The 17,661-nt window shown below is 41.7% G+C and overlaps 1 protein-coding gene across 4 annotated transcripts in view; it reads left to right on the top strand.

Moving 5' to 3' along the window:
- The window catches only part of CEP70 (centrosomal protein 70), a 2,129,610-nt gene that overhangs the window by 1,359,135 nt on the left and 752,814 nt on the right, over positions 1-17,661 (top strand). For all 4 annotated transcript variants that reach the window (XM_044075003.1, XM_044074999.1, XM_044075002.1 and 1 more), the window contains one exon: positions 13,673-13,761. In XM_044075003.1, coding sequence (XP_043930938.1) covers positions 13,673-13,761 — 89 coding nt within the window. The remainder of the gene's footprint in view (positions 1-13,672; positions 13,762-17,661) is intronic.

Raw genomic sequence — 17,661 nt, 5'->3', positions numbered from 1 at the left:
TACTGCAGACTTAAAATTTCTCTCCTGGAAAACAGCTTTCCTTTTAGCAGTCACTTCAGCTAGAAGGATTTCCGAATTACAGGCTCTTATGGCAGTGGAGCCTTTCATCATTTTTCATGCGGACAGGGTATCTCTCAGGACCAATTCATCCTTCATGCCTAAGGTGGTATCCAGTGTGGCTCTTACTCAGACCATTCATTTGCCAACTTTCTTTCACAATCCACAGATCAAGGGGGAGCGGATTCTGCATTCATTGGATGTACACAGACAACTTAGATTTTACTTAAACAGGACAAAATCTCAAAGAAAATCTGAACAACTGCTGGTGGCATTTGCTGCAGGAGCAGAGGGTAAGGCTATTTGAAAGCAAACCATTTCCAAATGGATAAACCATTGTATTCGTTTTTGCTATATGCACCATGGAAAAACTATCCCCCAGGGGATCAGATCCCATTCCACTAGGGCTACATCTACTTCTACAGCCTTTCTCAGAGGTGTTCCTACCAAGGACATTCTAGAAGCTGCTACCTGGAGCTCAGTTCATACGTTCACCAAACATTACCATTTATCATTGTTCTCTAAATCCAGAGCTGGCTTTGCCACTGCTGTCCTGCAGGGCCTTATAGCTGGTCCTAATGCTGTACAATTCCCTCCACCCAACCATAGTTTTGGGAATCTACCCAAATGTAATGACTGCAAAAGTGAAACGTGAAAAACATAGTACAGTTGTGTACACTTACCATAAATGTAGATGTTTGAGTGTATTCACTTTTGCAGTCCTGGTTACCCTCTCTCCAGCCCCCTATTTTTATCTGGATATACCTCTACTTTCTTTCACTATGCTTAAAAGACCTTTTGGTGTATTTGCTTTTGGGATTGGAGGTATATTTTTTGCATTTGTTTTTATTTTAGTCCTACCAGGGGCACCCTGACATCTAGGGCAAGAAAAACTGATGTAATGGCGTCGGCTGCATGTTTTATGCCTCTGACGACCTGACGTCATGGAAGAAGGGACAGCAGCCAACGCACAACCCAAGACTTTGTTAGTCGGGCCGACTGAGGGCAACCTACCAGCAGATTACTCAAATGTAATGACTGCAACAGTGAATACACTCGAACATCTACATTTGTGGTAAGTGTAAACAACTGTACTATGTCTTGTGAGCTACATACCAAATGGGGCGTTGTATTCTATAATGGGTCTAATGAGGGATGAGTACAGTTGGAAAATGACCTCATTTTTTCTGGATAAAAAGCCCTTTGTGATGAAGTGTGCCACATAGAACGATTGCCTGACTGTTGTGGCGATGTCGTTATCGAAGGTGAGACCACTGTCCACCTGTGTCCCTAAGTCTCTCATCACACTTTCAGTGTTTAGTGTACTGCCACCTATGTAGTAATTCATGGGTACATGTTTTTTTCCCAAAGGGGGGATAACTATACATTTCTTGGCATTAAGCTTGAGCCCATGGCTATGGCAGCAAGTATCTGTTTTTGTAAGGCCCTTTTGTAGAATTTCCACATCATTTGGGGATTCAATAATAGCTCCCAGTTTGCAGTCATCTGCAAACTTTGTTAGCCAGAGTCCCTTAGTGTTGGCCTGTACTTCAGAGATGTAGATGCCAAACAAGCACGGTCCCAGGACTGAAGCCTGATGTACTTCACTTGTCTGGATTTGGAGTCTGCTACTTTTACAGTCTGCTTTCTGTCAGTAATATGTGTGTGTATGTTCAGGTTGTGTGTAAGGGGGGCTTTCCCCAACTCCAGAGGTGCAGGGGGGCTTGCCCCCTGCAAAAACAATTAGTGATTTTTCAGCAATATATTTTTGGTGAATGCAGTTCACGGATTCCAATCCACTGTGCATTTGCTTTTGTCTGCTGATAATGGAACCAGTTAAATGTTGAGTTAAAGTTCTTTAAACTGTACAGAAGGCTCAAGAAATATGTCTACAATCCACCCTGAAGCTTAATGTCCACTCCTTAGAATTTGCGTATGATGACTGACCGGTCATTGGAAAAGACCATCTACAAATTTATGTTCAAACCTATGCTGTTTAAGGTTCTTCTGAGCTTTGCTTCTTGAGTTCATTCACAAATATTTGAGGGTAGTAATAACGTAAATGTTGTATTTAGAAGCATAAACAATATTTTGGCAATAATCCACAATTGGGTGTTGGTAAGGCAGGATTTGCCCACTGTGTTGGTGTGGTTTGATCAAGAGGGTGAAGCCCAAGTGGTTAAACAAAGCAAATTATGGGTAAATCCTGCCTTACCCACACTCAGGAGTAGATTATACAGTTACATTATTTAAGAAAAAAATGCTTACATTTTCTAAATAATGTCACTGTATAAATGGAATTTAGTGCTCTTCCTCCATGATATCCAGCATGTTACAGTACATTGAAGTTTCTTGTGTTTTTAATGTAACGAGTCCATTGTGGAGCCTTCAGTGTTAAGGTGTTGAGTTGTCTTTTATGCATAGTCTGCATGTTCGATGTTCTTCGTGTTTCACTGTTGCAGTCATTACATTTGGGTAATCTGCTGGCAGGTTGCCCTCAGTTGGCCTGATTAACAAAGTCTTGGGTCCTGCGTCAGTTGCTGATGTTCTTCGTGTTTCACTGTTGCAGTCATTACATTTGGGCAATCTGCTGGCAGGTTGCCCTCAGTCGGCCTGAGTTCATAAAGTCTTGGGTCCTACGTCGGTTGCTGTCTTCTCTTCCATGATGTCAGGTCGTCAGGTGTATAAAACATGCAGCGGACGCCATTTTCTTCAGTCTTTCTTGCCGCGCGGTGCCCGAAGCAGAAGCATTTAGCAAGTGCTGGTCGGCTGACTACTGAATATTAGAGTGTGATTTTCAGAACCGAAGTCTTCATTAAAGCTAAGTACCCCATTGGGGAAACTTTTTTTCTTGCTTTTTACCGATGTCAGAAAAAGTTAATAATTGTATTACTTGAAGCAAATACCTCATAAGAATTTCCCTTTATACTGTATTCCTTGCCTAGGCCCTGATCACAGTGTGCCTGGCTGTCGGTTTTGTGCTAGATTTATCCAACGTACTATTAAGCATCGGGATATTTTTGCATCTAAGTATTTTGGAAACAGATTTAACTACCCAGAAATGTCGTCTGATAGCAGTCTGACTACCAGAGTACATAAAAAACGCAAAGAAAAGGACAGAGAAAGGCAGTTGAGATCCAAAACCGACGACGAACCTTCTCCTAAGCCAGTCGCCGGTACTCAGTGAGGCGCTTTCGCAGCCCCTGCTACCTGCTACCTTTGAGTTGCAGGCCTCTACCGACACCCATGTGGAGTCCGGCATGCCGTAAAATACTCAAGTTATTGGACCGACGAATGTATCTCCTCGGATGGGTCCGGAGCCGCTGAGCAGGCACCGGCTTCTGAGGGTGTATTCAAACCTCAACATTTTTATATCAAACCGAAAGCTGCAAAACCTAAGGCAAAGACACCTTCTAAAACTAAAAAAACGATGCCTGAGCCACGTGCACAGGCCTCTATGCCTAAAAAAACAGATGATCAGAATGACTGAAGACTTTATTACCTTGATCAGGGGTACCCATCCCCCTCCAGATGAGAGGCCTAGGCAAGACACTGACTATGAATCTTCAGGTCAGGTTTCTATTTCTTCTGATTCCTCTTCTGATCAGGAATTATCTTTACCTCCCTATGAGGATTCTGATGCTGAGGAGTCTATTCCATCTGCATCTCCTCCTGAGGATTTTTCATTTGGAGAAACCTTGCATACTTTGAGGGAGCATTTTCACTGGGAGAGTCAAGACTTCTCAGAATCAAAAAAGAGGCTCAGGGATTTCCTTATTCTCCCTCAGCACAAGCCTTTAGCCATTCCCCCTGTTTTAGACATTGTGGATGATGTGTTTTCGGAGTCAAGCCTGCCCCCTGACTCCTTGCCTCCGGCTCCCAGTAAGCCTGACAGGTATTACAGGGTCACTGACTCTCATAAATTTTTATTTAGAAACCCTGCTGCTGATCCTGAAACTATTTCACAGGGTCCAAAGGGAGTTAAGGCCTCAACAGCAAAAAACCCTACCCCCTCTGACAGAGATTCACGGGCATTGGACAGATGGGGAAAAAAGGTTTATACATCTGCAACCTTGGCAATCAGGGCTTTAAACTGCCAATTTCATATGCTTAAGTACCAACAACATGTTATGGGATTGCTGAAACAGAAAATGATGTTGATTTCAGAATGTGTAGAAAATAAGGAAATGCAGGAATTATTGCATGCAGCTGAACAAGTTGGAAAGCATACTTTGCAATGTGGTTTTGATTCTTTAGAGGCCTCCTGCAGGGCAGCAGTTACTGGATCTGTGATTAGTAGGCATGCCTGGCTAAATGAACAAAATTTGCCTGATCACGTTAAAGTTAAATTGCTAGATGCACCTTTACAGCATGATTATGTTTGGCATTAAGGCAGAAGAGGTTTTAAAGAAAATGGAAGACGAAGCTAAGTCTATGCAAACTGTTAAAGATTTCTTACAAGTGCAGCCACCTAGATTCAGTAGACACTGGTCTACAAAAAATTGGTCCTTTCCTGTGTCAGACAGAGCTCAAAGGGGCAAATCCAGATGCCCTAAGGATTCCAGGTACCAGGCTCAAGAGTCATACAGGTCAAAGCAATGGGGCGCATCCACCTCCAAATCTGGAGGAGATGTGCAAACCTACAGAAAGCAATCCCAATGACTTCCATCTGCCTACACCAAGCACTTATCTTTTGGCAGCACCCATAGGGGGAAAATTAGCACTTTTTGCTCAAAATTGGCAATTAATAACCCAGGACAAGTGGGTACTAAGCATCGTATCACAGGGATGCAGATTCCATTTCCACACTCTGCCAATGACAAATGGATGGCCAGATCTGCCAAAAAAACAATGGGCAGAGGCACAGAATCAGGTTACGTCCCTCATGGATATGGGGGCCATTCAGACAGTACCTGAACAGGAAAAAGGACAAGGTTTTTACTTAAGACTGTTCTTGGTACCCAGAAAGGACAAGGCCTGGCGGTCAATACTGGATTTATCGATTTTGAACACATACCTGGACATTCCAAAATTCAAAATGCTCACCTTGCAACAGCTTCTGCCCATGCTGGGCAAGAATGCTTGGCTGGTGACTTTAGACCTAAAAGAGGCATACCTGCATGTCCCAGTAAGACAGTCGTGCAATAGATACCTCAGATTCAAGGCTGGCTTAATGCATTACCAATTCTCTGCACTGCCCTTTGGCTTGTCTACTGTGCCCAGGGTCTTTACAAAGTGCCTGGACCAGTAATTGCATTTTGCAGACAAAGAAGTATTCAAATATATCCTTACTTGGATGACTGTCTCATTCAAGCAGAGAACAAGGACACTCTTCTACGACACCTGGCATTTGTGAAAAGACTTCTAACATGCCTAGGGTACACAATAAATGAAAAGAAATCACAACTGGTACCCACTCAAAATATAACATTCCTGGGTGCAAGCTTGAATACAACTACCCAGATGTCTTGCCTCACACCAGACAAACAAAGGTAACTGACTACTTACACTTTAAACTGATGGCAACAAAAAACCAATCTTCTGCAAGACAAATTCTGCAGGCTCTGGGCTTCATGGCATCCTGCATCCTACTAATTCCATATGCAAGACTGCATATGAGGAAACTTCAATGGTACCTAAAAGGTTTATGGAGTCAACATTCACACAGTCTGAAAACAATGATTCCTCTCATCCCCCGTCTGCAACAGGAGTTTCTATGGTGGGCAAAGGCCTGTCATCAAAACATGGGACAGCCCTTCACTCTACCCCCTGCCAGCCAAACCTTAACAGACACATCAGATTATGCCTGGGGGGCCCACATGGCAGGAAGATGCATTCAGGGCATATGGCCACCAAATCAGATGCATCTACATACCAACCAGAAAGAGATGCTAGCTGTTCAAAATGCCCTAACAGCCTTCAAGGACTTACTTCGTCCAGGACAACTACGGATAAACACGGACAACACCACAGTCATGTGGTATTTAAACAAGCAAGGGGGTACACACTCATACCCCCTTTGCAGATTAACCATGGCACTGTGGGGCACAGCTTTGACCTACCAAATAAATCTTCAAGCTCAATTCCTGCCAGGAAAACAAAACACTCTGGCAGACGATTTAAGCAGAAACCTTCTGGATCCTCATGAATGGAAGCTAAATCCACAAGTCTTCAGCATGATAGCAGAGGAATGGGAGAGCCCAGACATAGACCTATTTGCCTCTCCTCAAAATTATCAACTGAAAAGATTCTGCACAAGGACTTATCACAGACGAGCATGGAAAGTGGACGCCCTATCCTTCCAGTTGGAAAAACCTATCAGTTTACTCTTTTCCTCCTCTGCCTCTTCTACCCAAGAGAAGCCAAAGATGATATTAATTGCCCCGGACTGGCCCTGCCAATACTGGTACTCAATCCTAAGGAACTTGTCTCAATACCCAGCTTGGACCTTGCCTCAAAAACCACAACTACTGTCCTAGAAAAACAATCTGATCCTGCACAATCAACTACAGACTCTGAACCTGGCAGCATGGCTAATCCTGTAATCATACAGACGACACCTCTCAGTAAAGCTGTGATGGATGTCATTTTGGAAGCCAGAAGGCCTAGTACTAGAAAATCTTATGCTGACAAATGGAAGAGATTCTGTGCGTGGAATCAAGCACAAGGAACTGATACAGCAGAACCGCATATTCCTCAGATATTACAATACTTAACAGAGATGTTTGCCAAAGGCCTATCTTTCTCATCAATCAAAATCCATGCCTCTGCCATTTCGGCTCATTACAATACAGAGCCACCAATCTTTTCTCATCCTTTACTAAAGCAGTATCTTAGAGGAGCCAAAAATTTAAGGCCTCCTAGAAGATCACCATTACCTGCATGGGACCTCAATTATGTGTTGGAAAAGCTCACCCTACCTCCATTTGAACCAGTTGCTACTGCTGATATAAAGTTCTTAGCATGGAAGACAGCTCTGCTACTAGCAATTACTTCAGCGAGAAGAGTTTCAGAGCTACAGGCCCTCATGGCTGTAGAGCCTTTTATCATATATTACCCAGACAGGGTGTCTCTGAGGACAAATCCTACTTTTATGCCTAAGGTGGTTTCCAGTGTGGCTCTTAACCAAACAATTCATCTGCCAACTTTTTATCCAAATCCGCAGAACAAAGGGGAGAGAATTCTGCATTCCTTGGATGTACACAGACAGCTAAGATTCTACTTGAGCAGGACTAAAGCTCTAAGAAAAACTGAGCAATTACTAGTGTCATATGCTGCAGGATCAGAAGGAAAGGCTATTTCAAAGCAGACTGTTTCAAAGTGGATAAGCCCTTACACCATGGCAAACCTGTGCCCAAGGGCATTAGGTCTCACTCCACCAGGGCTGCATCTACTTCAGCAGCCTTTCTCAGAGGAGTTCCAACCAAGGACATTCTAGAGGCTGCTACTTGGAGTTCTGTTCACACCTTTACAAAGCATTACCATTTGCCTCTCTATTCTAAGTCCAGGGAAGGCTTTGCCACTGCAGTGTTGCAGGGCCTTATAGCCTCACCTAATGCTGTTTAGCTCCAGCCCTCCCAACCATAGCTTTGGGATTCTACCCAAATGTAATGACTACAACAGTGAAACACTAAGAACATAGTACAGTTGTGTACACTTACCTTAACTGTAAATGTTCGAGTGTATTCACTGTTGCAGTCCAGGTTACCCTCCCGCCACCCCCCTGTCATTCTACAGTTTATCTTTCCTTCTCTATCTTTTACAACCTATGTGGTGTATTTGCTTGTAGATGAAGGTAACATTTATATTGCTGTATCTGTATATATACATATATATATATATATATATATATATATATATATATTTAGAATATTGCTACCTTTTTGGGGGCACCTGACATCGGGGGCAAGAAAAACTGAAGAAAATGGCATCGGCTGCATGTTTTATACCCCTGACGACCTGACGTCAAGGAAGAGAAGACAGCAATGGACGCATGACCCAAGACTTTGGAATTCAGGCCGACTGAGGGCAACCTGCCAGCAGATTACCCAAATGTAATGACTGCAGCAGTGAATACACTCGAACATCTACATTTATGGTAAGTGTACACAACTGTACTTTCCTTCTTCCATGACGTCAGGTTGTCAGGGGTATAAAACATGCAGCCGACGCCATTACATCAGTCTTTCTTGCCGTGTGGTGCCCGAAGCAGATGCAATTAGCAAGTGCCGGTCGGCCGACTCCTGAAATTTTAATTTTCGAGTTTCAGAACCAAAGTCTTCAACTTAAAGCTAAGTACCCCGTTGGGGAAACTTTTTCTTGCTCCTTACCAATGTCAGTAAAAGTTAATAATTGCATTACTTGTGGAAAGCAAATACCTCATAAAGATTTTCATTCGTACTGTATTCCTTGCCTAGGCCCTGACCACGACATAACTTGCTGTCGGTTTTGTGCTTTATTTAATCAGCACACCATCCGTCGTCGGTACATTTTTGCCTCTAAATATTTCGGTTCTCAGTTTAATTATCCAGAAATGTCGTCGGTTAGCCATCCGACTACCGAAAAAAAATGCAAATATAAAGACAGAGACAGGCCGCCAAGGTCCAAAACTGCTAACGACGCTTCTCCTAAGCCAGTCGCCAGTTCACCGGTACTCAGGCGCTTTCGCAGCCCCTGATACCTGTTACTTCTGATTCGCAGGCCTCTACTTAGACCCATTCGGAGTCCGGTATACCGTGAGATGCTTCACCTATGGAACTCACGGATGTCTCTACCTTGAATGGGTCCAGAGTTGTTGCGCAGGCACCAGCTTCTGAGGGTGTATTCAGACCTACAGACTTGCATATTAAATCGACACCGCCTTCATTATTAAGGCGTAAATCTCGTTCTATGTCTAAAAAACCGATGCCCAGGCCAAATGTTCAGGCCTTTATGCCTAAAAAACAAATGATCAAAATGGCTGAAGATCTAATTACTCTAATCAGGGGTAGTCAACCCAGACACACCAAAAACCCCAGGTTTCAGTCCCAGGGGACTCTCAGATCTAAGCAGTGGGGGGCCTCCACTTCCAAATCTGGAAATAACAAGACACCCCCCTATGGTAAAGTAGTCTCAATGACTTCCTTTTAAAATTACCAAGCACTTTACTTTTATCCACCCCTTTGGGGGGAAAGATTGTTCCTCATGCAAAGAACTGGTAACTCATAACCCAGGACAAATACATTTTAAATATAATGTCCCAGGGATACAGATTTCATTTCCACACGTTGCCAACACCAAATGGGTGGCCAGACCTGCCCCCAAATCAGTGAGCAGAGGCTCAAAAACAAGAACTTTCCCTCTTAAACATGGGGCTATTCAACCAGTACCAGAAGAGGAAAAGGGACAAGGTTTCTATTCCAGGCTTTTTCTGGTACCAGAAAAGACAAATCATGGCGTCCAATGCTGGACCTGTCTACTCTAAACACCTTTCTGGAGATTCCAAAACTCTTCACCAGTTACTTCCTATGCTAGGCAAAGATGCCTGGTTGGCATCTCTAGATTTAAAAGAAGCATACCTGCACATCCCAATCAGGGAATCTTGCAGAAGATACCTACGCTTCAAAGCAGGCTACTTGCATTATCAGTTCTCTGTACTGTCCTTTGGCTTGTCTACTGCGCCCAGGGTATTCACAAAGTGCCTGGCTCCAGTTATTGCATTTTGCAGGCAAAGAAATATTCAAATATATCCATACCTGGACGATTGTCTAATTCAAGCAGAAAACCAGGGCATACTTCTAAATCATCTGGCATTTGTAAAAAGGGTTCTAACTTGTCTGGGGTACACCAAAAATGAAAAGAAATCACAACTGTTACCCTCTCAACAGATTACATTCCTGGGTGCAAGCTTGAGTAAAACTGCCCAGATGGCTTTCCTCACGCCAGAGAAGCAAATTCATTTGGATTCCAGAAGCTTAACTTGTCTTTCAACTATTTTGGACTATCTCTTATATCTTAATATCTCTCTTTGTCACTCTAGTATCTTATGTTAACACACCTCTTTCTAGCGTGTTCCTGTACTGTACATTTTTACTTATTTTTTACCCAACTACTTATTTCAATATGTTCTTTTAATTGTATATAGTACTTCTATTTGTTAAACTGTGAATTTATTTACTGTTTTTATTTGATTAACGTCATACATTGATTTTGTACTCTCGAGGAGCTTTTCTCCCCGGGCCTCTGCTGAAAATGGATATGTATCCAGCTGGACTAGCCCGGTCAACAAATGTAAAATAAAAATAAAATAAATAAATAATTTGGTAACATACTTCAAACAAGTGGCCACAAAAACCCTACTATCTGCAAGACAAATATTGCAAGCCTTGGGGTTCATGGCCTCCTGCATTCTTCTAATTCCATATGCAAGACTGCATATGAGGAAACTACAGTGGTACTTAAAAAGTCTATGGAGTCAACATTGTCACAGCCTGGAAACAATGATTCCTATCATACCTTACCTATGCTTGGAGTTCCTATGGTGGGCAGAGGCCTGTCACCAAAACAAGGGATTGCCATTCACACTGCCCCCTGCCATTCAGACCCTAACTACAGATGCATCAGACTATGCATGGGGGGCTCACCTGGCAGGGAAGTGCATTTGGGGCAAATGGAACCCAAAACAAATGCACCTACATATCAATCAAAAAGAAATGTTAGCTGTACAGAATGTTCTGACAGCCTTCAAGGACTACATTCTTCCAGGACAACTAATGATAAAGGCAAACAACACCATGGTTATGTGGTAATAAACAAGCGGGGGGAGGGGTACACATTCCTACCCCCTCTGCTGACTAGCCATGGTATTGTGGAACACAGCCTTGAGCTACCCAAGTGCACCTCTACAAGCTCAATTCCTGCCAAGAAAGTTGAATACAGTGGCAGACTGACTAAGCAGAAAACTCATGGACTCACATGAGTGGAAACTGGAACCACGGATTTTCAACATGTTGACAAGCAAATGGGGGAGCCCAGACATAGATCTATTTGCCTCCCCCCAGAACTACCAGTTGGACAAGTTTTGCACAATGACTCCCCACAAAAAAGCCTGGAAAGTGGATGCTCTGTCCTTCAGCTGGAAAAACCTGTCAGTCTACGCCTTTCTCCCTCTGCTCTCCAAAGTTCTGTTAAAAGACAAACAGGACAAACCAAGAATGATTTTGATTGCTCCAGACTGGCCACGCCAACCCTGGCACCCACTCCTGCGCAGTGTGTCGCAAATATCTCCATGGCACCTGTTTCAGACACCTTCCCTGCTGTCTCAGCAGGAGAACCAAATTCTGCACCCTCAGCTTCCAAAATTGAACCTTACAGCCTGGCTAATCACTTAAATTCACCCTTATCATCCCTCAGCAAACCTGTGATGGATGTCATCTTGGAGGTGAGAAGACCTAGTACTAGAAAATCTTATGCTGACAAATGGAAAAGATTCTGTGCCTGGAATCAATCTTTAGGGATGAGCACAGCAGCACCCAATTTACCTCAGATTTTGCAAAATTTAACTGAGATGCTTCACAAGGGCCTGTCTTTTTTTCCTCTATTAAAATCCACACCTTAGCTATTTCCGCTCACTATAACAGAGAATCACCCCTCTTCTCTCATCCCTTGCTCAAGCAGTATCTCAGAGGTGCAAAGAACTTGAGACCACCCAGGAGACCTCCTACCCCTGCCTGGGACCTTAACTTTATTTTGGAGAAGCTCACTCTACCTCATTTCGAGCCAGCTGCTACTGCAGACTTAAAATTTCTTTCTTGGAAAACAGCCTTCCTTTTAGCAATCACTTCAGCTAGAAGAATATCTGAATTACAGGCCCTTATGGCAGTGGAGCCTTTCATCATCTTTCATGCGGACAGGTATCTCTCCGGACCAATCCATCCTTATTGCCCAAGGTGGTTTCCAGTGTGGCTCTTAATCAGTCCATTCATTTGCCAACCTTCTTTCCCAATCCATAGAACAAAGGGGAATGGATTCTGCATTCCTTGGATGTGCACAGACAACTTAAATTCTACATGGACAGGACTAAATCTCGAGGAAAATCTGAACAATTGATGGTAGCATTTGCTGCAGGGGCAGAGGGGAAGGCTATTTCAAAGCAAACCATTTCTAAATGGATAAAGCCATTGCATTCATTTCTACTATAAGCACCATGGAAAACCTATTCCCCAGGGGATCAGATCTGACTCCACCAGGGCTGCATCTACTTCTGCTGCCTTTCTCAGAGGTGTTCCTACCAGGGATATTCTAGAAGCTGCTACTGGAGTTCTGTACATACTTTCACCAAGCATTATCATTTACCAATTTTCTCTAAATCCAGAGCTGGCTTTGCCACTGCTGTCTTGCAGGGCCTTATAGCTGGCCCTAATGCTGTATAAACTCCTCCTCACAACCATAGCTTTGGGAATCTACCCAAATTTAATGACTGCAACAGTGAAACACGAATAACATTGTACAGTTGTGTACACTTACCATAAATGTAGATGTTCGAGTGTATTCACTGTTGCAGTCCTAGTTACCCTCCCTCCAGCCCCCTAATTTTCTCTGGCTATACCTCTACTTTCCTTTACTATGCTTAAAAGCCTTTTTGGTGTATTTGCTTTTGGTTGGAAGTATAATTTTGTGTTTTTAATTTTATTTGCTCCCCATTAGGGGGGCACCTGACATCTGGGGCAAGAAAAACTGATGTAATGGCGTCGGCTGCATGTTTTATGCCTCTGACGACCTGATGTCATGGAAGAAGGGACAGCAGCCGACGCAGGACCCAAGACTTTGTTAGTCGGACTGACTGAGGGCAGCCTGCCAGTAGATTACCCAAATGTAATGACTGCAACAGCGAATACACTTGAACATCTACATTTATGGTAAGAGTACACAACTGTACTTTTTGTTTTTGAGAGAGGTATCTTCTGTGCAAAGTCTGCATGTCCCATGCAGTTATTTGTAAAGTTGTAAGGGCACTTTTGGAATCAAGAAATGTGAGCATATTTTGTGGAGCTGTATTAGAGCAGACTACAGTATGAAGCGTAGCTTTCAACGGTCCAGATTTTTGCAGACTATATATTTTTGGTGAATTTGTCATAAAAGTTGTTTTTCCAGCAAATAATTTTAAGATTCAAGTAAATAATGATTTACATTTGAGTTTGATCATATTCCATATCCTTCAGAAATATGCATTGTAATGCAAAATCAATTCAATGACTTAAATTTGCAAGAGGAATATTTAAAATCTGTTTCTTATTTTGGGCTTTTGTCGTCCCATTATTTTTTGCTTTATCTAGTTTTGATGTGTTTAGAGACAGAGAGGAATATACTTTAGGGAAGTATTTTTACTAGTTTAATTTCTCCACTTAGCTGCACAGAAAAAGAGACTTCCTACTCTATTTGGAATGCTTAATTTACAATAGGCATGCTGACTACTTTGTCCAGTCAGAGTGCATGTTTTTGAAGAATTAAGTCCTTTTATTGTATAATTTATTTGTGTGCATGATGAGCTTCATTGATTTTGTTTTTGACACTTAGCAGAGCTGTAATTTAAACAGTGAATGCTAATAACTGTATTTTGTATATGGTTGCTTTGCAGTCCTATCAGGAACAATTAAAAGAAGCAAGAACTAGAAATGAACAGCTCTTGCTTGAAAACATCAATATCAAACAGGAATTAGAAACAAGGTAATGGATCTGAAATTACTGTGTTAGAAAATATCGGTCTACATTTGTTAATTTTACTTTAAAATGCTGCTACACAGAACTTTTTTTTTTTTGCAAGACAGATTTGATATTTTTTAACTTGTGTGATTTCTTTTCAGCTTTGCATGTGATGTTTCAATATTAAAGTAGAACACACTATATTCAGTCTTTGAGAACTGTCTTGAAAGTCACTAAGAAATCAGTCAGTATTACATTAATAAAAGGAAGACAAATGTCCCTATATGCTGAATCAAATGGTATAAGGAGAATTGTTAACTGCAATTGTAAATGTTTTAAGCTGTAAAATAAAAAGTGAAAAAAATAATGAAAGTGGGTGGCATTCGCAAATGTTCTTTTAAGGCAATTTAGGATTATGGATAGTAAAATGAACATTACTAGTATAGTAAGACATTGCAGTGTTGGGAACAGTACTGTCTTACCATGCAAAGTAAAGAGCAAGTCATATGTTGTCTTTTCGGCTTTTCCTGGTTAGGGGTCGCCACAGCGGAACTCCGGTCCGCTGATGATTGGCAGTCACTTTTTATGGTGCCGAGTTGCCAGCCCGACGCCCAACCTTCAGTGAAGGCACGCCCATTCACGCATGTGCTCTGCTGTTTTATTGTTTGTCATCAAACAGCTCAACACTTGTTGGAAAATTCTATAGTTGAAGGCCATTCGTAGTTGTAGTAGAGATGATTGTAATGGAGACATATTCTTCAAGCAAGCACTGGAAGAGGCCATACCTCTTCTGAAGTGACCTGTTCTATTGTTTGCTTCAAGAATGTCCTCACTGTAGAAATATGTTCTTTGGCTACTCAGTCATTAAGTTTCATTTTTAGAAGACATTGCTGTGTAGAGTGTGACTGCAGAAGGCCCTAATTTGGTGTTTTGGTGGTTTAGAGCTCGTATATCTTAACTTCTGTCTTGGCTGATCTCTGGCTTTTTCCTCTTTGGTGGTTTTACTTCTTGCTGTTTTACCAAATCCTTAGATCCACTGAGGAAGATCTATGATCTGTAAGATGGATGCAGCCTTACTGTATAATTTGATCTGTGAGGGAGCCCTTCCTTGATGGGTCACAAATACCTTCCTGTTTTTCTGTGCTTTAACAGTCTCTCCTTACCATTAGTTCTTTGTAAGGATGGCAAATATATATGTATGTGTCGTGCATAAACAAAGCAGTTGTCAGAATTTCAATTATCTGATGTCTTCTTTATTCCTTCTCACAATAGGGTCTCTGATCAGACCTTCGGATCTGGCTCAGCCACATTCTGCAGACTTGGATCTGACTCTCAAGCTCCTCTCCCTTACCCATAATGCACTACATCCAACCAAGTATCCCAGATCTCATTTGCTGCTTAAGCGTCCGGACGCAGGTCTTGTGCTCTCAAGCTGTGGGAATCTTTTCCTTTGAAAATTTTGAGAACTCATGATAGTTTTCACTGTAAGTCCTTCCTCCTTTATTTCTTACTGTTCTTAGTGAGTACATGTGTGTGATAACCCTTTTCAACTTAAAAAAAAAAAAAAAGTTCTTCTAAGTCTAAACATTCCTGATCCTCCTTGTTAGTTTCAGCCAGGTACTCTAGAAGCTGGTCCGAGGCAGATATGGACAGGATGATGAGATTCCTCAAGGCCCATATCCAGATGGGGGTAGTCTCGGCTCCATTCCCTGTCTGATCCGTCAGCTGCTATGGCCATACCATCAGAACTCCTTCTACAATCAGACCTTCGGTTTCAGAGATGCAGGATTCGGGACTGCTGTGTGCGCCAGGCTTGGTGCAAGAGAAGCTCCCTTCCTTGATGTCGGAGGTACCTTTTTATAACAATATTGTGGAAGATTTATTGTTTCAGAATTATAAGACAATGTATAGCAAAGTTTTTTTACTTCCCAAACATTTTTATTAGATTTTCACATATGACAAAGGCAATATTACATTAGTATAAATTAAAAACATGCAAAATGTTACCGCTGTAGTTGGAGTTTATGTCACAGACACCATTAAAACAACTGTAGTTACAAACGTTATACATCACTTATAAACCATCCAGTCATTGTCAATTAAGCAATATATGGCTCATTCAAATCCTGCCTCTTAAACCTCATTCCTGGTCTGCGTATATTGTTCCCACAATTCCCATTTTTTCCTATGTAGTTTGCTCCTTCCCTTTTCTAAAGATCCCAATTTCAGTTGTTTTATCTCTGTTACTATATTTACTAACTCTAGTAAAGTTGGTCTAGACTTTGATTTCCATTTTCTAGTAATTGCTTGTTTGGCAGCCACCATAGTTACTCAGCAAGGCTTTACTCTGTCTAGGCTGTTACGGTTCTGTAGCATAACTCAAAACAATATCTCCCCAGTCATTCCAATCTGCTCACCCAGCATCTCTGACAGAGGCGTCTGCAGGGAATCCCTAAAGTCTGCCATCTCATTACACTCCAAAAAATATGTTATCAGCTACCTCTTTCTTGCTCATCACACCTCCAACATTTGCTATCCACCTGAGGAAAAAATTCTTTGGAGTCTACTTGGGGTATAAATATACCAATGTAAACACTTCCAGGCAAAGATACTAAATCTTGTGAATTGGTTATCCAGTCTCTCTTCCCAATCCTTTCTAAGCTCCTCTGATTGATTATTATAATTATCATGCAATGTTGTATATGCTTTACTAATTATTCCTTTTTTAACTGTAACTTATGTTCTAGATTCTATTAAAACTCTAGCATTGCTGGTCTTTCATTTAGGAACCTCCTATTTCTTTCTCTTTGTCTATACTCTGATATCAATCCTTGATTGGGAAGGCAATCTCTAACCTGCAGTCCAAATAAATTCTCGACATCTTTTCATTCTATTACCTTTCTAGTTATTTGCTCCCAATACCTTGGCTCCTTTGACAGCTGTCTTCAATAAATTCCAGCCCCCTCTTGCCTATTATCTGTATTCCTGACCAGAGTCTTCCCTATCAGCAAAATCTCTTTTCTCCATTCTCATGCTGGTTTGGTTCTTAGAATACTCCCTGCTGTTTTGTGAATATAATACTCTGATTTTGGTTGTTCTCCTTAAGAGTTTGCATCCAAAATCCCAATCTCTCCGTATTTCTAGAGCTTCCTCCCTGTGTTAGCATCATTCCTTTCCACTTTGAAATAGTTTTCTGCTTGTGCTATGTATAAGGGCCTTAACTGTGTTGCTCTGAAATTCTCCCTCAAATTAGGTAATCATAGTCTGCCTTGTTCTATCGGTAGAATCAGCTTATCCCACTTGACCTTTGCTGTCTTCCTGTCCCAGATAAAACCCTTCGACTCTTTTAATTGCTGTCCACAGCTTCTCTTCCGGATTGATAAAAGTATGCCTGACCTGTGTATAAGACTAAAGGGACTATAAAACATTGTAATGGCTTGTATCTTAGTAGCCATATCCATATAATAAAACTTCCAGTTTCTCAATTTTTGCATTATCTTCTGTTTAGTCTCTTCCCACATATCCTTAGCTGCCACCACAGAGTCTTTTCTAATCCATACCCCTAAATACTTCATTTTATCATATCTCCATAAATATGGATATTGTTGGACCAATTTGTGTGTGGGTACATAATGTACTGCTATTGCCTTTGTTTTAAGCTTCATTAATTTTGTTTCCTGTCTTAAAATGTTTCACAACACTGTAATATCCCTTTCTGGATTTGTCATGTATAAAATATCTGCAAAGAGAGCCAGCTTTTCCTGGCTACCATACCAACTATATCCTTGAATTTCTGAGACTCTTATTTTCTTTGCCAGTGGTTCTAAATATAATGCAAACAACAAAGGGGAAAGTGGACTTCTTCGTTCCTCTACTCAGGTAGAAATTATCGGAGAGGACCCCAACCACGATCCCTCATATATT

The sequence above is a fragment of the Protopterus annectens genome, chromosome 6.part0, assembly GCF_019279795.1.
Source record: "Protopterus annectens isolate FY-2018-M chromosome 6.part0, PAN1.0, whole genome shotgun sequence".
In the NCBI taxonomy this organism is placed as follows: domain Eukaryota; kingdom Metazoa; phylum Chordata; order Ceratodontiformes; family Protopteridae; genus Protopterus; species Protopterus annectens.
This window is presented reverse-complemented; position numbering and strand designations above follow the sequence as displayed.